The sequence below is a fragment of the Acipenser ruthenus genome, chromosome 30 (genome assembly GCF_902713425.1).
Source record: "Acipenser ruthenus chromosome 30, fAciRut3.2 maternal haplotype, whole genome shotgun sequence".
NCBI classification, from domain to species: Eukaryota; Metazoa; Chordata; class Actinopteri; order Acipenseriformes; family Acipenseridae; genus Acipenser; species Acipenser ruthenus.
In genome coordinates this window covers 13,566,559-13,593,981 of record NC_081218.1, presented here as the reverse complement: position 1 = coordinate 13,593,981, position 27,423 = coordinate 13,566,559, and the positions used below count along the sequence as shown (strand labels likewise).

General features: G+C 46.1%; 3 protein-coding genes across 6 annotated transcripts in view; 1 reads left to right on the top strand and 2 right to left on the bottom strand.

Moving 5' to 3' along the window:
• Positions 1-160: 160 nt before the first annotated feature.
• On the bottom strand, positions 161-6,891 carry LOC117397749 (mitochondrial carrier homolog 1-like). Its single transcript, XM_033996610.3, has 12 exons — positions 6,655-6,891; positions 5,631-5,715; positions 5,105-5,211; positions 4,811-4,888; positions 4,433-4,490; positions 4,087-4,138; positions 3,906-3,965; positions 3,294-3,387; positions 3,011-3,058; positions 2,056-2,123; positions 1,786-1,861; positions 161-1,302 (listed from the first exon to the last, which is right to left on the bottom strand). The coding sequence occupies exons 1-12, from the start codon at positions 6,811-6,813 to the stop codon at positions 1,228-1,230; spliced, it is 960 nt and encodes a 319-aa protein (XP_033852501.3). The 5' UTR covers positions 6,814-6,891; the 3' UTR covers positions 161-1,227.
• LOC117428894 (FYVE, RhoGEF and PH domain-containing protein 2-like) lies at positions 6,072-16,191 on the top strand. 2 transcript variants are annotated; one of them, XM_059004901.1, is made up of 17 exons: positions 6,072-6,162; positions 7,583-7,766; positions 8,104-8,473; positions 9,354-9,443; positions 9,828-9,976; positions 10,222-10,378; positions 10,854-10,992; positions 11,198-11,256; positions 12,032-12,178; positions 12,282-12,374; positions 12,680-12,759; positions 12,915-12,945; positions 13,160-13,252; positions 13,747-13,878; positions 14,358-14,504; positions 15,149-15,292; positions 15,544-16,191. In XM_059004901.1, exons 2-17 carry the CDS (start codon positions 7,699-7,701, stop codon positions 15,745-15,747), a joined length of 2,103 nt encoding a protein of 700 aa, XP_058860884.1. In that variant the 5' UTR covers positions 6,072-6,162; positions 7,583-7,698; the 3' UTR covers positions 15,748-16,191. The 2 variants fall into 2 exon arrangements, with proteins under 2 accessions (XP_058860884.1, XP_058860883.1); XM_059004900.1 differs by having other exon boundaries at positions 8,104-8,479.
• A 1,859-nt stretch (positions 16,192-18,050) lies between these two features.
• The window catches only part of LOC117430530 (voltage-dependent L-type calcium channel subunit alpha-1S), a 30,299-nt gene continuing 20,926 nt past the window's right edge, over positions 18,051-27,423 (bottom strand). For 2 of the 3 annotated variants that reach the window (XM_059004744.1, XM_059004745.1), the window contains 15 exons: positions 25,241-25,369; positions 24,551-24,616; positions 24,018-24,109; positions 23,415-23,574; positions 23,053-23,180; positions 22,765-22,861; positions 22,097-22,199; positions 21,835-21,936; positions 21,332-21,459; positions 20,679-20,807; positions 20,168-20,406; positions 19,680-19,768; positions 19,279-19,385; positions 18,851-18,961; positions 18,051-18,572 (listed from right to left, as the gene is read on the bottom strand). In XM_059004744.1, coding sequence (XP_058860727.1) covers positions 18,339-18,572; positions 18,851-18,961; positions 19,279-19,385; positions 19,680-19,768; positions 20,168-20,406; positions 20,679-20,807; positions 21,332-21,459; positions 21,835-21,936; positions 22,097-22,199; positions 22,765-22,861; positions 23,053-23,180; positions 23,415-23,574; positions 24,018-24,109; positions 24,551-24,616; positions 25,241-25,369 — 1,914 coding nt within the window. In that variant the 3' untranslated portion in view covers positions 18,051-18,338. The remainder of the gene's footprint in view (positions 18,573-18,850; positions 18,962-19,278; positions 19,386-19,679; positions 19,769-20,167; positions 20,407-20,678; positions 20,808-21,331; positions 21,460-21,834; positions 21,937-22,096; positions 22,200-22,764; positions 22,862-23,052; positions 23,181-23,414; positions 23,575-24,017; positions 24,110-24,550; positions 24,617-25,240; positions 25,370-27,423) is intronic. The other variant, XM_059004746.1, reaches the window with a different exon arrangement.

Sequence of the window (27,423 nt, the reverse complement as noted above, 5' to 3'; positions counted from 1 at the left end):
ACACACTGCATTTGAAGTCTGTCAATGGGCAAAGCAGGGGTCCAGGGTTCAAATCAAGTCTTCTGGCCTCTGTTTACTGGCACAGTTCTTGTCATTAGTTTGACTCATAAGAGACAGGAATTCACAATGCAAAAGTACAACAATAAATCACTCTTAAATATGCATTTTGCCAAGGGTTTTATTGGCCTCTCCCAATTAATACAAACAATTGCAGCGAGACAAGTTAGCAAGCAAACAGCAAACTTCAACACTGAAGTCAGGCAGCAGGTGTCAGCTGTAACTCTCCATCGCTTCACTTCAGCGCAGGATTTACACTTTATACCTTGAAATCAACCTCAAAGCCTGTCCTGCTGTTTTATTCACAAGCCACACACACTTTATCTTCAAGTCTGTGTGTGTGTGGGGGGGGGCACTAACGCAGATAACCCTGCATGGGCCAAAAACTAAACAGACACACCATCCATTTAGCACTGTTTCCTTGAGAAGCATGCAAATACAGTGTTTGGACCTCAGGATGTAAATGTTAGTGTCCCTGGTCCAATCAATCAATCAATCAATCGATCAATACATCTGAGAACCTGTGAGATTGAGGAGTCGAAAAGATCTGTGAAACGAACGCAGCTTTTAAGTACGGAGCAGTAAAGAAGAAATCGACATGTCAGTATTGTTCAATATTTGTATTAGAACAAACTGTTCTTGGTTAGAATTAGTAAAAATGCGATCTCGTCCTCGCAGTCTTGCTCCAACAGGCACCACTGAACAGAAGTAGATGACCCCAAAAAGCTTAAAGGATCTTTATGAATAAAATACAAGCTTAAAAATAGAATTCTGTGTTTTGTTTATAACTTTTTAAGTTCATGATCCTCTAAAAACAGTTGCTGCGTGCGACATCATGGAAGTAATCTGGTTTAAATCAAAGTTACTTGCCTGCAAAGTTAATGTTACTGTCCTGAAACAAAGGCAATACAATGAACCCAGACAGAATAAAAAATAAAAAAAAACACAGAAAAGAAAGACCTACAGCTCTGAAGAAACCGTCCTGTCCTTTCAATAATAACATAACATAATCACAACAGAAAAGAGTGTCCAAACAGCTGGAATCCACAGCAAGCAGAACGGTCAGGTTGAAATGTGTGTAGCTGTTCAGTGCTGTTCTCACGGCTGCTGTGAATGAGGTGCTGAGTTCCTGTGAAGCCTCGATTCAGGCTGGGGGGGGGGGGGGGGGGGTTACTCCACTGCTAAAGCTGCCATCTCCAGTGGAACGCGCCGAAAGAAGAAACTGGACCCTCGAAACAACTGACCCTGGAGAGAAACAGAGAGAGGCTTCATACCCCATTTACCACAGCAAAAGCACAGCAGCAGAACTCATTTTCAAAAGGGAAGCAGAGGGAGACCAGTGATTATACAAAAACGTGACACATATGCATCAGAAAACAAACACACAGCTAGGAAACTTAACATGGTAAAATTGAGCACACGGTGACTGAAGGGTGTTTATTTGGTTAGCATTCCTTTAAGGTGTGCTAATAGAAGCAGGACTGCCCTGGCAAGCACACAAAGGAAGGAAGGTGTTTACTCCATGCGTGGCTGATGAGTCATCAGCACCGTGTGATGGAATAAAGGTTTGTACAGAGGGTGCAGGTGCAGGTGCAGGAAGAGCTGTGGAGCTCATGGTGAGAATGTATGTGATGTGGTTCAAGTGACACATGCGTTGACTAGGTGCTGGTAATAAGCCAGTCTGTTCTTCATGAACTCCAGTAAGAGCCACGCTGGGAAGATCCTTACCTGGGCCCCCAGGTGCCTCCAGCAGTGAATCCAGGATCTGAAGACAGGGGAGTGAGGAGGAAGTCCAGCCTGCAGTCTATGCAAGCAAACACAGAGTCACCGTCAAATTCAACAGGGTCCGTTTACAGCACAGGAAAGAAATGCTACAAACTATTAACCAGTGCAAGCACTCAATGCTTCTTCCACACCGTCAACGCGCGTGGCAGAGTGTAAGTGTGCCTGTGTGGGCTTCATTGCAGCTTCTCCTCGGAGTCAGACAGCTTCACTCACCCGCAGTTATTCACAGCCATCAGGTCTGCCACCAGCAGGAAGGGGTAGGTAAGTGCACTCACAGCGATCTGAAAGACAAACGCACACCCTCAAAGAGATAGCCCTGGGACTGGGATGGCAATCAGACTCCTACTGCATTGCAGTCTGACCCATTCCAGGTTTTACTACGAGCTTGATTAGTCACAGCGTGCAGGTAACAAGCTTGTTACGCTTAGTAAAATCAGGAATGGGTCAAAGTGCTATGGAATGGGAGTCTTATTTCCATCTCTGTAGTTACAGGTGCTTCTATGTACTGCTTATTGTTGAAATGTATTTTTATTCAACTATAAAACACTCAATAGCGGTAAATGTGGAAAAACTGAAAGAAACTTTGCAAAATGCAATTAAGGATTTTAAAAACGTTGATATTTTTAAGAAACGCATCTTTTTAAATTGGCATATCAGCCTATGTAGGAGATCTGCTTTTATGAATTTGTATAGCATGTGTGTTATGTTTTAATATGTATAGTCTGTGTGATTATTTATGATTATGTGTTAGTGTGTTTTTAGATTGTAAAGCACTTTGAGACGTGCTGCATGAATTGCGCTATATAAAATAAAGATTATTATTATTATTATTATTATTATTATTATAGCTAGTAACACAGCCATTCAGCCCTGCAGGTGTCTGCTCATAGCTCACTGCGTGCCTGGCTGTTACAGTCCACTGTAGCGTGGTGAGGAGACACTGTCCAGGACAGTTTTGTCTCCCCAAGAGCCAATGCAACGCTCCCTTCGGAGTCCCCAGCAAAAACCAGCGACTCCACACAGCCAGGACTCGAACCTGTGCTCCCCTGACTGTACAGCTCACCCTGCGGCCATGCCTTTACCCGGTGAGCCACTCAGGGATCCCCCAGTTAATCCAGTCTTGATTAAAAATGAAATGAATAATTTGCCCCTTATTCTTTGCACTTACCCCCATAACAAACTTTGTGTAGCTTCGGACTGCAGGTGCCTGGGTGAACTGCAAATGAAAAGCACAGTAAGCATGGGCCTTAACTGCTATTATATAATAATACACAGAAAAAACATTTTAGCGTCTGTTTTATACTGCTGTACATTAGCTAGCATGTACACCATTAGAAACGTCACCCCTTAAGTGACACGACTGTTTTTTTTTTTAAAAAGCGACCTTAAATGCGACCGTCAAAATTGAAAAAGGTCAACTGGCACCCCCTAGTGGAGAAAGCTGTACTTACATTGTCATCCACAGCATACGTGTTGATAAAGTGAGCCAGCAGGTTGCAGCACCAGAGGAAAATGATCTCTCCCAGGACATGAGGCACCAACCCCCTGCAGAAACACAGCACAGGGAGTAATGCCATTGACGAGACCTGTGTGCTAAGATACATTAAAAACAAGCTCTTCTAGTAAGGGTTTTAAAACGGATTGCCACTCAGTGTAGGTGGAGAGCAGTCAGTGTAGGTCGAGGAGAGCTGACATTATGTACTGAGCTGACGATTTAAACACGCTGATAATTCGAATGGTGGGTTTGTGCTGCAATTTGTATCAGATCCCACACAGTGAATTATGCAAAACACGATGCCTTCACTCAGTGACATCACTAGGATGGGGATAAGACATTGTTCTCCAGCCTTAAATTCAAATCAGGTTGATAAAAGGCTCATTAAAATGACATTACATTACAAGGGGGCTCTGGGCATGCATTCCTGTGAAGGCAGATTTCTACGACAGGGCTGTCAACAGCGTGGGAAGCAGGAGTGATAAAAGTGAAGGCGTGACGTGTTAAACGGTCTGGATGTAAATCGGCAGTTGGAAGTTACAAAGGCTGGAAGTTTAGTGAAACTCACACATAGAAACCCGAGATCCCTTCTTGTCGGAAGATTTCTGCGACAGAGCTGAACAAGCCGCTGTCAATGGAAACAAAGGGAGTCAAGGTTAGCAGGAGGCCGGGAGCTGCGCTTCATCTAAAGGATTGGAAAGCAGAGGAGCGTAACCCCCCTCCCGATTCATTCAAGCACCCGGATTTACCTGTACTTCATTTCTCTCCCAACAAACTGCGCCATGCACCGGACAGAAATCACTGGAACAAAACAAACACTGCTGTTTAAACGCTGACTGACAAAGCTGAGAAACCGTTTCCAAACGTTCTCTTTCAAGCATTTCGGTCTCATTTTCACCCCAAACGATGCCTCAATATCTCAGAGCTAAATGCTATAAATAAGACAATCAAAGTCTTCGTATTTTTTTTTTTATACTAAGCTTCCCATTTGGACTCAAATTGTTGGCTTTGTCAGATAATAAACACAGACTTCCTGTGCTGCAGAACTGCAAAGGCAATGATTGCACAGCATTACCCGGACCTGGAGTCTCCTACCGTGGAATGGGTGGGTGAATATCCGGGCCACGCACTGCACCACCATCTCGTGGGAGGTCTGCAACACAGCAGGGAGGTTATTCAGAAAGTGCAACACTGCCCTCTAGTGGCAAAACACAAGGACTGCCACTACTGCAGAGTATTCTGATGCTGTACTCCTCCCAGTACAACACTGCCCTCTGCAGGCAAAACGCAGGAACTGTGTGAATTCCTTGAATAGTGTACAGGCATGACCAGCCGCTATCCAGTCCACTACCCAGATTTGAAATAATTAACTGCCCAAGACCTGGATAAATTGGTTTAATTGGTTCAACTACATTTGGGATCAAACGCATGGACTTGAAAAACAGCCAAAGATCTTGTTTCCTGGCGTCTCACCTCTTTGACAACCTTCCTGAGGGACGTCTTGATGTCGTCCTTGTTGGACACGTGCTCCATGTCTGGGATCGGCGTGACCTGTGGAACACAAGCGGGACATTCCCAGTGGAAATCTCTGTGCATGCTGGCTTTGGGGGCTGGGCTGGAAACACAATAGTATTGTATCCACATGTGCTACACTGGAATTGCTCAACTCAAGACCTGGACTGGAATGGGCCGGGCGGACCGGAGCTCTGGCAGGGCTGGTTAAGGGTGACCCCCCCTGCTGTACTGTAGGGTGAATATGTACGGTACCTGTTTGACTCGGCTGCGCACCACAGTGGAGACAGTGCTGGACACGATTCGGGGGGACAGGCCTCTGAACAGACCCCTCTTCCCATCCACACGGACTATATGCCTGGCTGCAAACAGAAAGACACAAACCAGTGGACATTTATTCACTTTCTTGTGATTTAACACTAGCTGATTTTTTAAAACTTTTTTGTTAATAGCTGAGAGGCACACACACACACATAATATATATATATCAATCACACAAAAAGGTAATCAAAGTTAAACCTGAAATGTTACTCAACTACTGTCCATTTTTTTTTTTTTTTGTTCCCAGGAAAATTAAACTTGAAACTTAACATATATCCCCTGATTGTGACGATCTCAATCAATGTGCTACAGAATGTCCTTACCAAGTTTCATGATTGTGACGATCTCAATCAATGTGCTCCAGAATGTCCTTACCAAGTTTCATCCCCATAAGACCAAACGGTTTTCTACATGCAAGTACGTACGGGTGACTATATAGCCCTGTGGCCAGGGAACCCACCGTAGGAGAAAAACCCTGGCAGGTACAGAACCTTCCTCCCAAACAGGTTGCTCCCTGCGGTCGGAGGCTGCGGCTCGTGGCCCACCTGCAAAGAACAATGAGAACCTTTATGTAGTAAACAGCCATGCCAGACTGCACAGCACCTAATCTCCCTGCTATACGGATTAGCGCCAGCAGGTGGCACTCAAGATATGCTGCTCCTAGGTTGCTGTTTTCTACTGAGCCCCGGGTGCAGTTTTAAATGATGTTTTTTTACTTTCTGATGCATTCCATATCCTAGAGAGAAAACTGGAGTGGCAACGCATAAGGAGATTGGTAAGTGTAGCTGGAGGGAGGGACCAAGTCTTGAATGGACAATTTCACATGTCATTCAAACTTTCATGTGTCATTAAAAAAAAACACCATTCCTAACTGTAAGAGACTCCAGTCTTTGCAGAGCTCCAGCAGTGTGAACTGTAGTGACCCTGTGTGGGTGAGTGAGGCGTTGAGAGAGCTGGGAGCTTCAGAGAAACCCAACAACCTGGCTTGCATGGTAATTATATCCAATTTCAGGTGCAGGGATGTAAATAAGACTCCCATTGCACAGCAGTTTGATCCACACCTGAGCTTGTTACCTATACACGGTGGCTAGTCAAGCTCGTAGTAAAACCTGGAATGGGTGACACTGCTGTGCAACAGGAGTCTTATTCCCATCCCTGCTGTGCATCAGTGCAAAACCCCCTAGCAGAACTATACATAAACGTGGGGCACACAATAGAGTCGGCAACAGTTCTAATTTTATTCATGGATGTTTTGACGAGTGTGGGTTTTCGGTTAAGCTTCGGGTTAAGGTACCATGTGACTGTCTTCGGGTCCGGCTACCCGGCCACATATCCACAGGAAAAGACAACACTGGTGTACCGATCACAGCCTCGCTCGCCCTCCCTGGTCCAGCTCTGACATGCACAGTACAGAAACAGACAGCTGCTGTGTCCTGCAAATCATTTTCGCATTAAATACAGACATTATTGTAACCCCTTCGTACCTGGATGAGCAGTTTCACGTACAGCAGCGGGTGCGTGAGGGCTGTCACCCCGGCTCCCAGAATCACTACCGCGGTGTCCATATCAAGCGCAGAGCCGCCAGCCGAGGGGACCCCTCTTCGCTCCTTACGGGGCTGGCTCATCTCTGCCCTGGTTACCATCTCCAGAGGGATACCTAAGGGAAGCCGTCTTGGCTGGGCCTGCTTGGGAAATAGGATGTGATGAGAAAAAAAAACAAAAACACACCCCTGTCACATGATAGAGAGCGTCCTAAACAAACTAACATGTGACAAGGGAGCGCTTCAACCGTGTCACGTGGCGCGGGACACTCTCATAGTCACAAGTTTGAACATGTTTAGTATTGCGGTATAAGGCATTTAATTAAATAATATGTTGGGTGAATGTACCCAGGTTGATTAAAAAAATCAGGAGGATGTGTAAACACGCAGGGTTTAGAAATGACAACGCAGTATATATCAAACACGTTCACTTTTAAACCATTACAGAAATGATATCTAATGACTTCATCTCACCAGTAGGGGGCAGCTTTAACCGCAAAAGCAGTGGCCGTGGGTATGCAAAGCGGCACTGCCCGATGCATGCCAGTGCAGCACAGGGGTGATAAATGCGGGTATTTCTTCCACACATCACGCTGCTTTAGAACAAGCCCTTATCTAAACTGTTTGTGCATGTCACAGGGTCAATTGTATGAAATTCAAAATGCAAACTCAAACAAATAAATACATTTAAAAAAAAACACAACACACTGAAAACACTGCAGAGGGAGCAACAGACGGTGCAGCGCCCGTTGATATATGAATGTCTAAAGTCCGTCCCTCCCAACACACATAGTTAACTTCCTCTTCTTGCTGTGGCTAGTTCTGATATAAAAAAAAAGCTCCAAACCACTCACCTAACCATTTCCAACAGACTCCAGTGGGAGCAGTGAGTGCAGAATCAACGTGTTGGTTTGCATAGAGGAATATAGATTGCCCTGGTGGCTAGTGTGGCTAGCTTGATCGTACATCCCTTCCTGAACGCTGGTGATGGAGAAGCAGGACCCCCGGAATCGAATGACTGTCTTTGACATGGTCTCCAAGTTCGAAGGAGGAAGGTGGGTCCTTTCAGTCTGGGTTTCTGCTCATTGACCTGTATGACTTGGGTAACACTTTACATTAAGTGTCTCTGGGTAGTTACAGAGGAGTTACTTAGTAAATACTTACACATAATGGCAATGTTATTGTGCATAGTTGCTTCATATGCAAATCTGTTTGCTTGATATATGTAAGAACTCAATTGTATCAGAAAAGGGTTAGGGTTAGGGTTAGGGCTAGAGGTATGGGGTTAGGGTTAAGGGTTAAGGGTTATATTGTGATAACAGATTGACACATTAATGGGAAAGCCTGAAAAGAGCTGCCCTGCGGCTCATCCTCCCAGTGTATACGTTTCAGGTCCAGGACAGATGAGGATCAGCAGAAGCTGGCTAAGCCTCGAGCCCTAATGCCACCAGGGGCGCGGCTGGAGGCACCCAGACCTGCCAACCCAGAGCACTGGCCCCAGCGAGAACAGGACAGAGAGACACCGCAGAGAAAGCACGGCGAGGACTCCAGGGGCCCCAGGCACAGCCCCCTGCCAGCCCGGAAAGACTGTGAGCCCCCGGGCAGCAAAGAGCCCCCCGGTGCCAGCAGAGATTTCACATGGAAGAGAATGCATTCCTTCCGCAAACGCCACTCCACTCAGAGGCTGATCCGGAGAGAGGTGAAGTCAACACTGGAGGGGCCAGAGGATGAGGAGGAGGAGACCGTCAAGGAGGAAAAGAAGGTGAAAGTGAGCTGCAGTTCAGGGGATTCATGGGGGACCTTGTGAAACAGGGCTGTATGATCCACAGCCTACTGATGACTTCAGTATAACTGGTTCCCATTTCATTTTGAAAGTGGCTTTCACTAATCGTTACTGTGTTAACAGTTATCTAAGGCATGCACTGAGCAAAAACTGCATGTGTGTATATATATATATATATATATATATATATGTGTGTGTGTGTGTCCAGTTTCAGATGTTTGCTCAGTAGGTTTTCTGTTGCTATCGTTTCCCAGGCTAATCTGATTTGCCTTCTCTGTTTATTCAGTTGCTGTTGAGGATGTTCCTCTTTTCTAACTCCTGCTTCCCTGCTGTATATGACAGCCCCGGGGATTGTAATGACTACATCTGTATCAAACGTCTTCTGGGTTTTTTTTTGCAACTTCACATTATTAACACACAAGTGCACACATTTTTTTTTTTTTTTTTTTTTTAAAAAACAGAACCATTAGCCCAGCATTCCCAGCAACGGCAACACGATCTTGAGCAGACGTTGCACTGTGGTCCTGCGGCCTGGCACAGATGCAGTGTGGCACTGTGGCACTGCAATGGATTGCCTCTATGCATGGATTAATACCAGTGTGATATCACTGATACGTGAAAACATGAGAATGCTACCACTGTTGTACCATTCTACCAACGGTGGCCTTATACTATTGTAGCTGCCCTTAGTAAAGGTTACCCACGACTTATAAAACCAACACTACAGTAATACTAAAGCTTCACGAGTTTCCTTTAGTACATAGCCATTGCGTTGCTGTGGTAGAGCCGCTGCATTGCCAGTGGAGATCATTGAGGGACCCCGTGTGGGTCAGTAACGTGCCGCTTTCTCTGTTCTCAGGAGACTGTTGAAGAGAAGCTGTTCAAGATAGCCAAGGAGCTGCTGGACACAGAGAAGGCTTACGTCAGTCGGCTGCATTTACTAGACCAGGTCAGGGCTGAATATATTGTACAATGAATGCTGGCACCTGGATGGGCAGTTATTGTTCTGTCTGTCTGTCTGTCTGTCTGTCTGTCTGTCTGTCTGTCTGTCTGTCTATCGTCCTCTATCAGTGTTAGCCCATGGACTACAGTCTCTCAACATGGTCATTGATTGGATTGTCCAACTTCGTAGCATACAAACACGCTTATTCCTCTTAAATATTAAATGTGAAAGCCATTATGTTGCATGTAAGCCATGGACTAACTCTGAGATAGGTTAACAAAGACAGAAGACCAGGGAGGACCATGTTGCTCCCTGGAGGACAGCTGTTTGTCCCTGAAAGCAGAGGTGCAGTCTGTGGTTTCTACAGCCTGTACACTGTGTTCCCTGCAGGTGTTTTACGCTGAGCTGCTGAAGGAGGCTCGGTCGGGCAGCTCATTCCCTGAAGACATTGTGAAGCAGATCTTCTCCAACATCTCCTCGGTCTTCCAGTTCCACCAGCAGTTCTTCCTGCCCGAGCTGCAGAGGCGCATGGATGACTGGTGAGGGTTGTGTGAGAGCAGGCAGGCTGGGTCCCAGTCCTGGGTCACCTGAGCCATCCAGGCTTCAGCTTCAAACACTTACTGGTTTTTATCTTCATTGCTGTCTAATGTACACAAAGCAGGGGTGGGCAATCTTTCCAGCCTATTCCATTGCAATTTCCAATTCAAACTCAGACGCAGCGTGTTCTGCTCCACTGCTGCCCAGCCTCCTGATCAGTGGTGAAGTCTCTTGCTCTCCCTTGCAGGGGGTCGAACCCGCGGATAGGGGACATCCTGCAGAAGGTGGCCCCCTTCCTGAAGATGTACGGGCAGTACGTGTGCTGCTTCGACAGGGCCATGGACCTCATCACCACCTGGATGGAGAAGTCTCCGCGCTTTGAGGAGATCGTCTTGGATATACAGGTGCGCCGCTCAGAGCAAACTGCGATCGGCTCCCCCTGCAGGCTGATTGGTAGACTTGCAGTCAGCTTGAAAAATGACATGCACATGTCAATTCGTAGTTGACATCATTTGATGATCGTCTATGCACAATACTACAAAAAAAAAAAAAGCTATTAACAATATAGATTATTTTTTTCTATGCAGGGCATTTTGTCAGCTGTCAATTGATTTAACCCCCCCCCCCCCCACACACAAAAATATATATCTCCATGATTTCCTCAAGAAACAATACCTGGCTCCAAATCCTCTCCCCTCTAATCGCAAAAGAGAAGAGAAAACGATGTCAGAAATTCAAAATAAAACAAAAGCAGAAGCAAATCTCAGAGGCTCAGTATGAGCATGCAAACTCTAAAAACAAAACGTGCAGCAAGGGTAGTGAGAGCCACGTGGAGAGCACAGCAAGTGACATCCTTATTCTTTTGCTTGGATCTTGCAGAAGCGTGAGGCGTGTGGTAACCTGACTCTGCAGCACCACATGCTGGAGCCCGTGCAGCGCGTCCCGCGATACGAGATGCTGCTCAAGGACTATCTGAAGAAGCTGCCCCCGGGATCACCGGACAGGGCAGACTCTGAGAGTAAGAACAGCACAGTCCCTCCTCATGCAACCAGCTGCTCGACACTGGATCACACTCTCCCTTCAGATACATATATATATATATCAAGTGCAATTACAGTAGCCCGTGAATCGGGACTGCATGCACTTTGCAAACAGCAGCAGCTTACAGTGAACGTGACTTGAGGCACTTCAGTTAAAATGTGATTACATGTCTTTGTTTTTAGAGGCCCTGGAGATCATCTTTGAAGCCGCTAAACATTCCAACGCTGCGATTGCCGACATGGTAAAATATGGATCTTTTTTTGTTGCTTTGAGAACAGGGTCACTGCCAAGGGGAACTTAGTATTCTGAAGTGTGCTCGGCTCAGTGCTTCTGCTTTGTGAAACATTGCTTTCTGTTTTAACTAAGAGCGAGTTCAGAAAGGAGAAGTCCAAAGGTCTGAGCAATCAGCTCTGGAGGAGTGCAGAACGCAAGTCAGGGAGCCGCACACAGCAGCATTCACAAGCTCATGCATGCAGGATGCAAACTAGTGGATACCACCACATAATCATTAGCCTGTTTTAAAACAGGCTTTAATTCCTAAAGCAGTACAGGACAGCCTTGGTTTGTGGGGTCCCATGTCCCTACAGTATCATTTTGACTCTGCAGTATAACTGAGCTCACCACAATTCAATATTTCTAAGGCATTTTCCAATGGCGTTACTGCAGTTAATACATTTTAATACATTATTCACTCTTTCAAGTGTAAGGAAATCCGAGCCGTGCCGCCTGTTTTTTGGTAAGATGTTAGTTCAGGGGTCTGTGCAGCATGTGAATCTTGCAATGATATGAATTATAACATTCCTACAACGTTTGGTATTAAAGAATGCGTGTGTGTGTGTGTGTGTGTCTGTGTGTGTGCATGCGTGCGTGCGTGCGTGCGTGTGTGTGTGTCTGTGTGTGTGCATGCGTGCGTGCGTGCGTGCGTGCGTGTGTGTGTATGTGTGTGTGTCTGTGTGTGTGCATGCGTGCGTGCGTGCGTGCGTGCGTGCGTGCGTGTGTGTGTGTGTCATGGGCAGGAGCGTTTGGAGAAGCTGTGGGAGGTCTATGAGATGCTGGGGATGGAGGAAGAGATGGTGGACCCCTCCAACAAGCTCATCAAAGAGGGTCCCATCCTGAAAATCTCCTTCCGCAGCGCCAGCCGCAAAGAGCGTCACATCTTCCTGGTGAGCGACAAAGCCCAGCCTGCGTTCACACATTATTTAAACAGTACCATTTCCACAGTGGTTACACCCCCCCCCTCCCCTCCCTCCCCCTGCTGTTTTACAGTTTAACAACATGCTGCTGTACTGCGTGCCCAAGTTCAGCCTGGTGGGGGTGCGATTCTTCATCCGGACACGACTGGACATGGACGACATGCAGGTGACACGCTTCCTACCTGCTACATGCATGTACTGTAGCACACTTAGCTGCGTAGTGTGCTGGGAAGGACTGGCAGGCATGAGGCAGTGCACTGTCTCTTTACAGAAGTGCAATTCTAATACTGTTGCTGTTGTATTTAATGAGAGAACTGAAACTAGCTACATGAAGGGTATTTTCTTATGGAAGCTGGAGAGAGATGTCTGGATAAAGCAGGAGAGGGAGGGGCGCTTCACCACAAAGGCTTGCTGGGAGGCAGCAGGGTTTTCATCCCATTGAAATGCAGCTCTCGTGTTACGCCCCTGCAGGTGAAGGACCTGAACGACGTTGAGTTCCCGCACGCGTTCCTGGTCTCCGGGAAGCTACGGACTCTGGAGTTGCAGGCCAGGTGAGCAAGAGCAAAGAGAAACAAGCTCAGATACTGAAACAACAGAGGAGCTTTCATTGTACTGTGAATAGATTGTGTAACCCATAGCAACATTGGATGCTGTCATGCAGGTATCCAGTCATTAAATTCCTGGTTTGGTTGTTTTGTGTTGGCAGATCTCAGGAGGAGATGCAATCCTGGATACAGGTAAACACACCTGTGTGCTTTTCTGATCTGCTAACGGTGTGTCAAAGCGGTCCGATAAATGCTTCTAGAGATGAATGAGGATTGAATCTATCAATCTGGGAATCATTTAGCACCCTTTATATTAATAGGTTGCATTATAATGCCTGTTTGGCATTGACAGATCTTTATTTATCTACTTCTTTTGATTGGTTGCTGTTCTTTGTCACACATACAGGCGTGTCAGCAAGCGATTGACCAGAACGAGAAAAAAACAGAGAGCTTCAAAGCTGCAACCAGCAACCTGGCTCAGGATCTGCAGCAAGTCACGGTCCGGGTTCAAGTCCTTACTGTTTTCCATCATGTCTGTAGATGTGTGTGTGTGGCTGTAAGGGCTGCTGCACTGCACTGTGTGTGTCTAAGTGTCCCTCTATTCAAGCTGAGAGCGCATTTCTTGTGCACGCTTTGGTGTGTCGGGTCTAGCACACAGAGTGCAAGAGAGGGTGCACTCTCAACTGGATTAGAGGGAGCTACAAACATATTAGGAGTAATTCAACCTGCTGTGGTTTAAACATTTTGAATTGTCATTGGCAAAGTGTTGCTGCTAATGGATTCCAATGGGGATGTGAACCTCTATCACATTCCACACGTGGCTTCACCAGTATACTGCGTTATAATGCAGGTGTGGTTTATCAGCTGGAACACTGGGATAGAAACAGTTGCTCCGGTGCAAACAGCGTGCTAGCAGGGGAGGAGCCTCTCAGGGGCGTGCCAGGCTTTGTGGATGTTTTCGTGTTTGAGTTCTGGCTGTGCTTCCCCGTGCAGGTTGCGAGGCAGGAGCTGGGCAAGCGTGCCCCCCAGTTGATCCGAGACAAGCTGGTGTCCATGTGCATGCGCTGCAAAGAGCCTTTCAACGCCTTCATCAGGAGACGACACCACTGCAGGGCCTGCGGCTATGTGAGCACTCAGACCATGCACTGCTAGCAACCTCATAATACAAACATATTCTCAAACATGTAGACATGTACACTCACAATCCACACTCACACTTTCATAACAGGAATAGTATGATGAGTATATATCACAATATATAGATGTACTTTATAAAGGGCCCCACATTTGAAGGAATCGTGTATGTGTCTGCTAGAGCCTCTCTAGCTGTAATCCATACAGCATGTGAACGCGGGACACCTCTCTCCTTTCCAGTATAGCTGTTCAATAGAAACAATGTTGATGTTGTCTTAGGTTATTGTTCTTTGTTACTGAAGCATATTATTTTCGTTAGCTTGACGATCGGTCTTGCTTGGACCTTGTTGGCGATGAGCAAGCCACGGGGAAGCACAAGGATGTGACACGCATTGTGCGTGATCATCCTGTCACTGTGGCTTGCTGCGCCTCGCAGTGCTTTTACCGTGCTGGCTCCCTTTCCCGGGCAGGTTGTGTGCTGGAAGTGTTCAGACTACAAGGCAGCCCTGGAATATGACGAGAACAGGCAGAACAGGGTGTGCTTTGAGTGCAGCAGCATCCTGGAGGGGCAGACAGGGAGCAGAGACCGGGAAGACAAGAAGAGAGGCATACTGGAGGTACTGGAGGAGACGCCCAGCCAGCCAGCCAGCATGGGCGCCTTGCAGCTCCTGGGCTGCTGTGTGTGGAACAGGGAGGGGCTGGGTACAAACTGTTAAAACATTCAAGTGAATGGCAAAAAAACAGTTGGCTGGCGGTGACTTTGGCTTAAGGAGAGTTTACTAAGGCAACTCCACTTGCTTAGGCTTAGCATGTTGAATGATAAGTCATGTGCAGGAATGTCTGGGGAGGGAGAAATGCAGTAAACAGTTAGCCACAGTAAGCTTGTAAAGGAGAGTAGTTTGTGGTTGGTTGCACCTGCGTGCAGTAACAGCTGAGTAACTGATTTCTATTTCTGACAATTATAATTAGTAAGATAACAGAAACAAACTGTAGTCAAGCAGTCTCTGAGCTACCAGAGTATAAATACCAGGCATGGAGGCGACACAGACAGAGAAGCCCCCAGACCTCCAGATCAGTGTATCAGTCTGAGTCTCCCAGGGGTTGAGGTTGATCAGTTGTCTATCTCTGTTAATCATAGTGGCTTGTATTGTATCTAAACGCTATAACGTTCAATGTAGAATGTAATGTTTGCTTTTTGGCACCAATAAATGACAGACATTGTTCAGATTTGAAAGGTGCTCTGGTCTCATCCTGGTCTCAGAAAGAAGCTGCCGAGGTGTCTGGGAGGAGCTTGATGTGCAGCTTCCTGCAGGTCCTGGAGAAGAACGGTCGGGTGGGATCCAGGGGCTGGTTTGTCATCCCCCGAGATGAGCCAATGATCCTCTACATGTACGCTGCACCACAGGTACTGAACGCCAGAGACACCCCAAACCAGGACTGCTTGAAAACACAAAGGATGAAGGCCTGACCCTGTCCTGCCCCACAAATGGAATATGTGTTCATAAGCAAATCCATCTTTCCTCCCCAATGAAGTGTCACCGCCTGCTAGAACCGCCATGTTGTTTGTTTATCCCACTCGGAGAGGGGAAGCCTTTACTTCAAATGCTGTGAGCCGCAGGAATGGCGGCCCACTCACTGTCTCTTGTTTGTTTTCAGGATGTGAAGGCCCAGAGCACCATCCCTTTGCTAGGATACCAGGTGAAGGAGCTGTTGCCGGGGGACAACCGCTGTGCCTTCCAGCTCACCCAATCAAAACAGACCCTCTCCTTCCTGGCCGAATCAGAGGAGCAGAGAGAGCGGTGGGCGGAAATTATCAACCAGGTGGCCAATGGGGAGAACCAATGGTCTCTGGATGTCTGATTCCTCCTTTTCAGCCATTGTAAATAGCGCTTGGTTGTACTAATGATCAACAAGAAATAACAATGACTCTTCTGGATTTCTGTGGGGGTTCCTGGGAAGGAAATCCAAATCTAAATGACTAACCTGAAGACAGAATGGTCTGATTTCTTTACTAACTCTGATTTGTTGACTGGAGGAAGAGGGACAGGGTGGAGTTGCACTGAGCAGTGAGGCGGGGAGCAGTGCAGTTGATACTGAATGGGACGCCTTTACATTGAACTAGCTGTTTGTTTCTTTTTATCAGACTCTATTTTGATTTGCTAAATAAGAGCATCTTGCAAAATCTAAAAAAAAGGTTTTGTTAGGTTTCCCTTGTTTTGTTTTGAGAGCGTATTCCACCCCATGTGATGAGACGAGATTTGTGGATTCTCTTAAATCAGGTTAATAAAATATCATGTAACAATCCTCTTGTGCTCTTTGTGTTTTTTGGGGGGAATAACGGGAGAAATGAGGCTCTAGCGATAATGTGGATTAGCCTCATCTTACTTCAGGGACCCCTACTGGCCAGACAGCAGGTGAGCTCAAGCGGACACCCGCAGCGCTGGCCTTTGTCCACCAGGGGGCAGTAGCTCCCTAGCATCCGCTTTGGAGCGCCTGGGTGTAAAGAGGCAATAGGCTTGGTGATGGGATCAGAGGATGCCCACTGACCTTCAGTGCTCCTGAGCTGTTGTGGGGGCTTGCTGCAGTGAGGGAACATGATGCGTTATTAAAATGAACCCTCAGTGGCTGACATATCTACATACTGTACAGTACAGGTCAGCGATCCGAAGAAAAGTAGGCGGGTCATGTCCTTTTTGTTTTTTGTTTTTTTATTTGCAGTGTTATTCATGTTTTTTTAGACTGTGTGATCACAAACATCCTCCAACTCAACAGGAAAAAAAGCATGCATTGTATTATCATGAGCAACAGAAGACATAGGGGTGCATCCGTTTGATCATCAGTATATGGGTACACGAATGTGAATTATCTCTGTGGCGTTGCTGAGATCCCCTCTGCTCAGATTAATGGAATACACCCCATAGAGGTGGCTGTACTGCAAAAAAGGCTCTTAAAAGACATCATAACACAAGCATAAACACATAAATAAATAATGCAACGTAATTGTGTTTGAATCGCGCCAGAAAAAACTGCTCTGCCGCCTGCAATCTGTCTATTAAAATACGCATTTACCATTGAAATAGGTGCTATTACAGCGATGCAGATCAGAGAAATGCATTTTTTAACCCAAAGTCTAACCCTAACTCCAACACCCTAACCCTTTTGTGTACTTAAATATATTGTACAAAAAGATTTACACATTAAGTACATTGTAACTATGCATAATAACATTGCAGTTATGTGCAAGCGCACGTGTATTTGCTATGTAACTACCATGTAAATACACAGTAATTTAGAGACACTTCATGGAAAGTGTCACCCTCAGTTTGCCATCAGTCTCCACAGAAAGCAGTGTCCCGTCATGTATATAAACGGTGGCACTGTAAATGATCTGAGAAGAAGGAGAGGAAGCATCAAAGAATAATGAAACACAGAGGCAGCAAGCACACAAAAAGTGTATCACAACAAGAGCATCACATCCTGTTAATCTCGTCCTTATTAAAAACCAATCAGGCAACCCATGGAAGAAATACAACACGTCCTACCTAGAAAATATATCTGCAGGCTTCACTCCACGAACCTGCCCCAAAGCATTTGAATTGCAAACACTATGGCTCTAAATACACGCCATCACTGACGACTGGATCGTGCGTTGGGATTAATCCAGGTTGCATTTGGTTTTCCTATACCGTACTCTCTTTCATTATTGATTTATCAAGAGCTGACCAGGATAAACTGGGTTTTAGATAACTGACAAGGCAGCTGTGGTCCAAGATCTGGAACCAAATAAAAAAGGGTTCTAGAAAATCCAGAATCACCCTCGAAGGCTTTCGGGTACGTGCTAATGAAAACGGGCGCAGATCTCCAGAAAAGTTTGAGGCTTTCTTCTGCCCTCAGAAACTAGGCGTGATCAGATGATACATACAGTCAATAGAGGACGGGAGGATCTTCCAATGCTGCTATAAAGTGAAGGACAGAAAATGATCGTCTCTGATTAAAAAAACAGCAGACCGACCAGGTTTTCTAGTCCTGATGTAAAACGTTCTTGAAACTTCCTCGTTTTTTGTTATTTAGTTTATTTATAGAGATTCATAGTAAAACAGGCTTCATTTCTGAACTACGTCTGACACGGGAAAACAGAAACAACAAACTTCGTAAACTGCAGCTTTTTAACTTCACCGTTTATTTCATTCGATTAAACTGAGTTAAACTGCAAAGTGGTTTCCTGAGTTTCATTTCAACAACTGCATCTGAGGTCACCTGACCATGGCCAACCGCCAATCAGCCAATCAGGTTGCGCTCTTTCCATGGTAACCACACCTCCTGCCTTGGAAGAGGTGTGTTGCTGGAGGGAAAGAGTCTTACAATGACATCACACAAGCCTGCGATGTCATCACCAAGGCAGAGTAACGTGTGATGTCACGGTGAAGTCACATGTAGAGCTGTGATGTAATTTACAAGTGGCTGTCGGCAGGGGGTGGGTAGGGGAGAGTGGTAGAGGAGCTGGGGTGGGTCTGGGGGCAGGATCGAGTTTTTACCACCCGCCCCCTGCGTCCGTTCAGAAGCACCATGGCGGCCCCCTCCATTTCAGCCAGGTCGATGTGAATCGCATCCGCCAGCTCCTGCTTCGTCACGGCAACGAACTGCGGGTCACGCGCCAGGACCTCCAGGCCGCCACCAATCAGGACCTGAAGGGGACAGAAAGGGTGACTCGAAAAGTGCCCGATCAAAAATCTCCTAGGCAGCTATTGTTCCTTTGAGGAGAAAATCTTCTGCAACATCAGACCTGATCTCTGGCCATGCTGTCCAGCTGAAGCTCCGCGTCCACAAATGAGTAAGAGGCAATACCTGTAAGTCAGGTCTTCCACTGGCTATGCATTACGCTCACAGCAAACTCCCTGCTACAGTGCTACATTTCCAGACTTTATGTTTTGACTTGTTATACTTGTTAAAACTGAGCTCTGACCTCTTGTATGAGTCTGTCTGCGGCAGGCACTGGACTGTCCTCCTGTCCAGGCTGCGAGTCATGGCTGAGGGAACCAGAGGACCTGCTGCCCCCTTCAGGACGGTGGGAGAACTGCAACCGAGAAGTACAAAGATACTGAAATCTTTTAACACCTACCCCGCTGAATGAATGGTTTTTTTTTTTTCTTACCAATGTATCCCCTACAGTCTCAATACTTATATACACATGATAAATAATATAATTATTTTAAACTACTTTTCAATGGAACAGACTGGGATATGATTGAGTGTTAATTAACAATGAAACATGTTCTGGAGCATTTCATTAAAGAAAATGATATAATGTAAAATATTCAAGGTCTCTGAAAGCTCTTTACAATTAGAACAGTATGTAATCTCAGCGAGGGTGTTGAGGAAGGGTGGGCTTACCTGGCTGTGGAGTTCCTGCACTGACAGGGCTGAGAAGAGAGGGCTGTCCTCCTTGTGCAGGCTCAGACTCTGCTTCAGGTAACTCAGGTGAAACGAGAGACTGCGTACTGAACAGCACAGAAAGAAAGCTTTTTTTTTCAGCTCAACAGCATCCTAGCACCAGTTGTAATTAAAGCTGCAGTGTCTCTCAATCGTTTGAATGCAAAAATAAGATTCTGTACTATAATCGTTCCATTTCGTTACCCTGCGTGCTGTTTTTACCTGTAAAGAGGTGGTTCACTGAAGACATGGTAAATTATAGATATTGTTGTGTTGAAAAAACTCCACAGGGGTTTAAAGGTAAATGTAAAAGGGGAAACCATTTAGCCACAGTATCTAGGCAGCCGAGGTTATTCGCTGACCTGGTCTGGTGGCTCTCTTTAGTTTGTGAGGCTCGTCTCTTCGGGTGACGGAGGGAAGCTCCGTGTTCCTCTCGTTCTCGTAGCTCAGCCTGGATGAAGAGAGACAGGCAGCAGGGTGTCAGTGTTTCTCATTGCTCGCAGGGCTGCACCTCCTTTCAAAAAGGTTTTCACCAGGTCCCGTTATCTGATCAGTGCATGCAGCTTGCAGTATATGATCAGTGCTATAGTGAACCGATTCAAATCCTAACTTAGCCGGCTGGCGAATGCAGCCTTCCATATAGGAGCGTGGATTAAACGGGGGAAAGGTCTTCAGCTAAACAGGATGGCAAACAGAAAACCAGCTGCTGGTTTATAAAGGACATTATATATTTGATTACAACACAGCACTGTATGGAATAAGCATGTCCAATTGTCATGCTTTTTTAATATATATTTCTGCTATAATATCACGACTGCAGCACTGCGCCCGTGCTTTGAGCCCTGCTCACCTCTCCGCAGCGTTATTGTTGCTGTTTCCAGTGGCGTTGTTGTTGGCGTTGCCCGGGGCGACAGGGGGGAAGAATACCACCTCGTTGGGCATGAAGACGGAGTCCGGCGGCGACTCGACGTCATCGAAACGCGTCTCCGCAAACTGCAGGGGGCGCTGGCTGGTCACGTGGGCGGGCATCGGGCTGCTCCTCTCCATCGGGAAGTGTTCCACGTGGTTACCGAACAGCCCGCCCTGTCTCTGCGGCACAGGGGTCAAGGGTTAGGCAGGTGTCTCAGTGATGTGAGCCTGACCTCTGTGTTGGCATTAAAATAGGTTTTTGTGTCGCTTGTTAAAGCTCTCTTGCAGAGGTAACCCAGTGCTAAATGGTGAGAAGGCTCATTTGCCTGTCTTGAAATGCACTTCTCTTCCCCAGTTGCGTATCAGTGGTAGGACTCTTATTCTGGTACCTCCAGATGCCCTCCAGAGGTGCAATGCCCTGGGAGTGTTGTCTGTTTTATCAGTGGTCTTACCCGGTAGATGCCATCCTCAATGGCTGCCTCCTCCATGGCTCTCTCCAGCTCCTCCTCTGCAGTCAGGTCTCCCGAGATGGCACGGTGCAGCTCAGGGCCAGCCTCCTCCTCGATACTGCGGAGCCCAGCCTGCAGGAGGCAGTGCTGTGTTACTGACACCGTGACAGAAGCACACACACACACACACACACACTCACACACACACACACACACACACACAGATACAGAATCCTCCTCCACACTCCAGAGTTCACTGACACACACATACAGATGCACAAAGCTCAGGAACTTCTTCCTCATCTATATTACACAGTCTCGCATCAGAGGAGGGTCAGAGCGATACGGACACTCTCACATCACCGTCTCACATCCTGCTTTCGAATCTGAAGTTTCAGATAACGTAATATTCAGTTTCACTATCAAGTCTTCTATGGATGGAAAGGGGATTTGAAAACAGGCTCTCCAACTCTCAGCTCCCAGCCTCTCAGCTCCCAACTCTCAGCTCCCAGCCTCTCAGCTCCCAACTCTCAGCTCTCAGCTCTCAGCTCACAGCTCTAAGGCTCTCAGCTCTCAGGCTCTCTCACACACACACACACACACACACACACACACACTCACACACACACACACACTCACACTCCACTCACACACACCTGGATCTCCACTGCGTTCTTCTTGTTGGGCCGGTAGCCGTAGTACTCCTCCTGCCTCTTCATGAACTTGCGGAAGTGATCCTGGATCAGGAAGGTGGCGTAGAACTTCCCCACTGTCACCTCGTCATCTGGAGAGGGCGGAGAAACAGACGCTAGCATTCATGCATGATTTCAAAGCAAAGTTGTCCTTCCCTCGTGTTTACAATTGAACACCAATCAATGACAGTTCTGCACTGAGTGTTTTAAAATCCGGCTCAGTGCTGGATGAGTGTGTGCGTCTCAACCTGAGACTCAATACAACAGGTCCGGTTTCTTTTTGGATACGGTGGTTATTTACACAGACATGATCTTTCTGTTTGGCGATTTCCATTAGCTGTGTGTGTGACCTTCTCAAGATACCTGCATTGTGGGCTTTGAAGGCAGCCATCTTGAGAAGGTCTCACTCACTGCTGTCAGACGTGTTGAGGGTTGTGTAAACAGGTCACAGGGTCGCCAACGCTCACCTCCTATTGGTGGGATGACCTGGTCCAGCAGCTTCATGCTGGTACGCTTCCAGATCTTCTTAATGATCGCTCTCAGCTCCTCGTTGCTCTGCTCAAAGTTACCTGAGAAAACAGACAGGAGATTGAGACACAGAGCCTCCTGTATCAAAATGAAACAGAAGTCAAGGAAGGGGGCTATTTTAAACAGGAATTGGAATTGAAAAGCAAGAACTGATGAGCCTGCAGATGCACAGTTCAGAGTTCAGGCTGCTCCAGGACCTACCGTCTGTCTTGATTTTGAGAGCCGTCCTCACCAGGGCGAACAGGGTGGCGTTGAAGGTGACGGTGCCATCGCTGTTCAGGGGCATGTTCATGGAGACCAAGCGCTGAAGATGGGGGGCAGCAACAAGAGTTACAGGACAGCACTCTGTCTCCCACATGGCAATACCCTGGGACAACTCTCATTGTCCGTTTCAATTCATTCATGGTCATTATTGCATGCATATCATATGCTGCTGCTTACCCTGATGTAATGGTTCAGGGATGGCATTAAGACTCCTATTGCATAGCAGTTTCACCCATTCCAGGTTTTAATACTGATTAGCCACAGTGTATAGGGTAACAAGGTCAGGTGTGTCTCAGTAAAAGCATGTTTGCAATGGGAGTCTTATTTCCAACCCTGCGGTTCACCGTTATGAAAACCCCTTATGAAAACCCCTTATGAGGCTATTGCGGTAAGGAAATAACTTAAACACCCAGCTGCTGAAAGGACTCTAGGCCAGTGCATCATTCAGAGATGTTAAAGAGCTCTGTGCATGGCACTGCTTTACCATCGTTAGCAGGTCCTGCACCAGCACTGTTAGAAAGGAGGATGCTTCACTGATGATGTCACAGATCATGTGCAGTTCATGGCGATTCAGTTCTAGTGCCCTCAGCTGGGTTCTCTCTTACCTTGCAGGCCACGCGGTGGGGGCAGAACTTTCCGAAGCCAAGCGGGGGCTGGATCCTCCGCAGCAGCGTCACCACGTCCAGGTGCTTGATACGCCCCCTGCAGGATGGGAGGGCAAACAACACTTACAAACCTATTATCAATGATCTATTACAGAAAGCGTGATAAAAAAAGGTAAATTTTGACCTACCTTACATTACAAAGTGGGAACTACAGCAGTACCATCGGTTACTTACAGTTTTATCAAAACCTTATGCTGGTCCTTTAGGATTTCTTTAATAGGGACTCACTTGGCGTCAGGGTCGTACTCTGCCCAGATCCTCTTGAACTCATCCAGGTGGTGAGGCCCCAGGATGGACCAATCACGCGTCAGGTAGTCGAAGTTATCCATGATGACGGCCACAAACAGGTTAATGATCTGCGGAGTGAGAGCAGGGGGGGCGTTAGCGGCACACGGGCACCCTCGAGCTGGTGTAACTGGGGGTGCGTCTTAAGGCACAGCGGAATGGTTTTTAATTGGCGCCTCTCCTGCAGCAGCTCAACAGAGTCCCTTTAGAAACTGTAACAGCCGTTGGTATCGTGCGCACTCATCTGCAGCCAGCGAAGGAGTTTCCTTTACAACGGTTTGCGAGCGTGGGGTGTTGATACTCACGAGGAAGGCGCACAGCATGTAGAAGCTGATGAAGTAGAAGACAGCGAAGCCCGCTCCACAGGTGTACTCCTCTCCAGGCAGGAAGTCCGAGTTGGGGTCACACAGCTTCCCGTACATGCAGGCCAGCATGATCTCCTGCCAGGCTTCGCCCGTCGCACACCTGCACAGCACAAGGCAGGGTCAGGCACAGCTCCGGCTCTCAGGGGCTATTCCAGTCCGGGTCTTTGTTCCAATCAAGTAGTTTAATGGACAGCAGGTTCCACTAACTGTATGTGACTGGAATAAAGACCTGGACTGGATCATGCGGGATGGAGTTTTGCTGGCTTTCTTTATTGGAAACATATTTAATTACAGGAAAGCACTCACTAGATACAGTAAGAAAATGTAAGTCTTAATGAACAAATATGTTGAATATGAGCACATCATCGCAATGGCAATCTAATATGGATATGCAGAAGCAGTCCTATTGCATATCATTTGACTGTGTGTTGGCATGAACACAAACTTCCATTAAATGCATAGCAATTAAATACTTGTATAAGGCGATACAGAACATCCTGCAGCTCCCAATAAGTCGCATTACTGCTCTTTCGTTTCACTGACCTGAACAGTAACAACACCGCTTGAGGGAACGTCTGAAAGTTATTGTTCCGATTGATCTGCGTTCCGTCCACCAGCGCGATTTTACCAAACATCTGGAAAGGAGAGGCATGCTTCAAACTCAAGAGACAAACACACCACCTCTAAACAGAGCAGAGTTGAAAACCTTAGCCACAATGAAGTTACCATTAACTGATACTGACCACTTCGCACAGAATTCTGTGATTGTTAGGGTACGGAAATGACAGATATTGAACAAATAATGCATGTTATATATTATACAAATACACATCTTAAATAATGTACCAAAAGAGTACAGTACAATGCAGTTGCAGTGTCTGATCCTGTATAGACCAAAGTTTTGACATCCTACGTTTATTGCAGGGGCACGACAATCCTTGATCTGCGAATCCTAGAATGATATTCAAGGACCCTGTTGATAGATTCTTGATAGAAAGTCAAAGCCACTGCTTCGCTTCCCTTTACAGAAGAGCAGTGCTCAAGGTCCTCCCCTGTTCAGTGGGTCTGAGTGTTACCTGCATCCCGATGACAGCGTAGATGAAGAACAGCATCACGATGAGGAGGGCGACGTAGGGCAGAGCCTGCGGACAGAAGAACACAGACACCCTCACAACTGCAGCTGTGGGTGCGTTAGGTACCTGAGCAGCTCAGAAGAAGAGTCCACTGAATGGCAGGTTCTGCTCCCCCTGAGAAGCTCAGACCTCTTCAGAGAGGATTTCATCGGTGATTCGAGTGAGCAGAAAAATTCTTGCTCTGAGCCGCTAACGCACCTAAGTCGCGTCCCTTTGAGAACATTATGGAAGCAACAACTCTGATGACTTTGTCTAGAGTGTAGAACGTCAACGACAAAGCTCTGGAAACGCTGAAGCCACAACACTTTGTTAAATCTGCTGGTTTTTTTTTTTATTTAGACTTAATGACTTATAAAACAGTTATAAGTGTTCTATAATCTGAAGCCAAACAGACACTAAAAGAAACATGCCAGAGCATTCTTGAAGATTTTCATAACAGATAAATCAGCAACACGGCCCTGCTTTAATAATCTAAATATTTATGTCTTGAATAGATCTCCGTGTTCCCATGCAAAAGTCTGCCATGTTAAATATGCACTGTGATTTCCCATGCTTTTTTTTTTTTTACCACAGCTCTCTGTGCTTTACCGTGCTAGCCTAGGCTTAACCATGCTTTTAATATGCTTGGCTCACCTGGAAGGACTTGATGAAGGTCCAGAGCAGGGTCCTCACCCCCTCCCCTCGACTCAGCAGCTTCACCAGACGCATCACTCGGAAGAGCCGGAAGAAGGTGATGGAGATGCGACCGCTATCCTCCGCTTGCTTTCGGAAGAGAACCCCGACCAAGTCAGACACAAACCGGGGGGGGGGGGGGGCACACAGAGACACACAGGAGGGGTACCGGGCAGAGAACTGAGACAAGCAACCCCGTTAGGAACTCCAGCAAGAGCCCACACTGGTGTCAAGCTGCTCTGAAGTGGTTTCACTGGATTTCGCATGCAAGATGTTGGCTCAGGGAAAATTAGAATGAGCTCTCGCCATTCTTTGCTCAAAGTGGGGGGGTTCCTATTAATGTTACGCAAGAAGCGAACAGGAAGAAGAAACCAAACACTACCGTCATTGTTGTAATGTGGTGGCAGGATTATTGGGCTTCTGGGAGATCCCTCTGCAGCAAAGCACAAATTGCTGGAATTTCCAACAGGGGCCCCATTCTATTCTCTAGACCTCTGCTGTTAACCTGTTTAACTACCTTTTAATAGCTATGGTACTGTGCTCACCGCTTCCCCAATGAACAAAGGAACTAGTGTGGCAGAGGATAGAGAGGGGAGTTTGGGTTTGCACACACTGAGACTGCAGTCTTCCTTTTTTTTAAAAACTCAAACACGCCATCAAAAATAAAGCGTCCACAAGTCACAATTCTTTGATCCATGAAGCATTCATTTAGGATTACTTTTATTTTATTTTATTCAAACTGGATTACAAATTTTGAATCCCTGCCAGACTTTTTTTTTTTTTGCCAGAAAAATTTTAAAGATTGTATTTTATCTTAAAAAAAAGAATATATATATATATATATATATATATATATATATATATATATATATATATATATATTGCATCATTTTAAAAAAATCAAATCAACTTGCTGGCAAATGAATGCAAAAAATAATTCACTTTGAATAAGTAAAAAAAATGAATATTTCTTGCCATTTCGTATTCTGAAAAGAATGCAGAAATGACACAGAACTCACACTGCAAAATGAATGCATTATAAAAAAAACAAACACAGGAGTTTCCAATTGGGTGGCAGTTGAAGTACACAATGATCGTGGGAGTTGTGAAAACAACACCATGGCTACTGCAAGGTAGGAAAAAGGCTTGAGTTTCTAACATTTCAATAAACACCGGAGAGGGGGGGAAAGCTGTTAAGAAAAACAAGCTAGGGGTTCTGTTGTATTAATAATTATGTATTAATATGAACCAAATATTAGGATATCCTAGGAAGACAAAACCTGGGAAGCAGGGGTATAAGAACAACAAAAGGTTCATAAATAATGTATGTGATGTAAATCATTGAAGCGTTTTCTACTATTAAGATGTTTAGTCTATGAAGCTGTAAAATAATATCTGACGTTATATAACACTGTATAACATTGTAAACTCTTGCAAAGTATAGCACCATGGATGGAAATAAGACTCCTATTGCATAGCAGCTTCCCCCATTCCAGGTTTTAAGATGAGCCACACAGTGTGTATAGGTAACAAGCTCAGGTGTGTCTTATTAAACTCATAGTACAACCAGGAATGGATCAAACTGCTATGCATTGGGAGTCTTATTTCCATCCCTGTATAGTACAGTACAGTACAGTATGATGAAAATGTATGCCAGCTCTAATGTACAAGTTGCAGAGAGCAGTAGTCTTACTGTATAATGTAGTGCAATTTATATTTTCTTTACTATTTGAAATGCATTGCACTGACTTTAAAAGTATTGAGAATGCGATTTAAATAGCTGCAGAAGGAGCAGAGGCATGCTGAACGTCAGCTGGTTCAGTATCATCTGTTAATAGCAAACAGATATTTCAGACCGTAGTATCAAAGAGGCAAAATAAACTAGGTAAAAGTTCAGTAACCAACGTTTTGGCTTCTTCAGTGTAAAATCCACCTCTTCCAGGTCTTTCCGTTCAATAAAAAGAACAGATTAAAACAGCAGGGAAAGCGACAGGACACAGGGTAAAGCACAACACCATGCTGTAGCACACAGACAGCCCTGTTCACTGGACACACACAGTGCTACTCTGCAGTAGAGAGGGATCAAACAGCTCGACTGCGCCATTTAGAGAACCTAAGGGAGGGTTTAGATACAGGGGTAGAAA

What these genes read in the sequence shown, in the direction of transcription:
- LOC117428894 (XM_059004900.1), top strand. Translation starts at nt 7,699, where the DNA reads ATGGAGAAGCAGGACCCCCGGAATCGAATGACTGTCTTTGACATGGTC. An exon ending in AGATGCAATCCTGGATACAG is followed by an intron (nt 12,946 to 13,159) that starts GTAAACACACCT and finishes TCACACATACAG; the next exon opens with GCGTGTCAGCAAGCGATTGA. An exon ending in ACTGCAGGGCCTGCGGCTAT is followed by an intron (nt 13,879 to 14,357) that starts GTGAGCACTCAG and finishes TTTCCCGGGCAG; the next exon opens with GTTGTGTGCTGGAAGTGTTC.
- LOC117397749 (XM_033996610.3), bottom strand. Translation starts at nt 6,813, where the DNA reads ATGGTAACCAGGGCAGAGATGAGCCAGCCCCGTAAGGAGCGAAGAGGG. An exon ending in ATTCACCCACCCATTCCACG is followed by an intron (nt 4,139 to 4,432) that starts GTAGGAGACTCC and finishes GTTTTGTTCCAG; the next exon opens with TGATTTCTGTCCGGTGCATG. An exon ending in GGGATCTCGGGTTTCTATGT is followed by an intron (nt 3,388 to 3,905) that starts GTGAGTTTCACT and finishes GTGTTTCTGCAG; the next exon opens with GGGGTTGGTGCCTCATGTCC.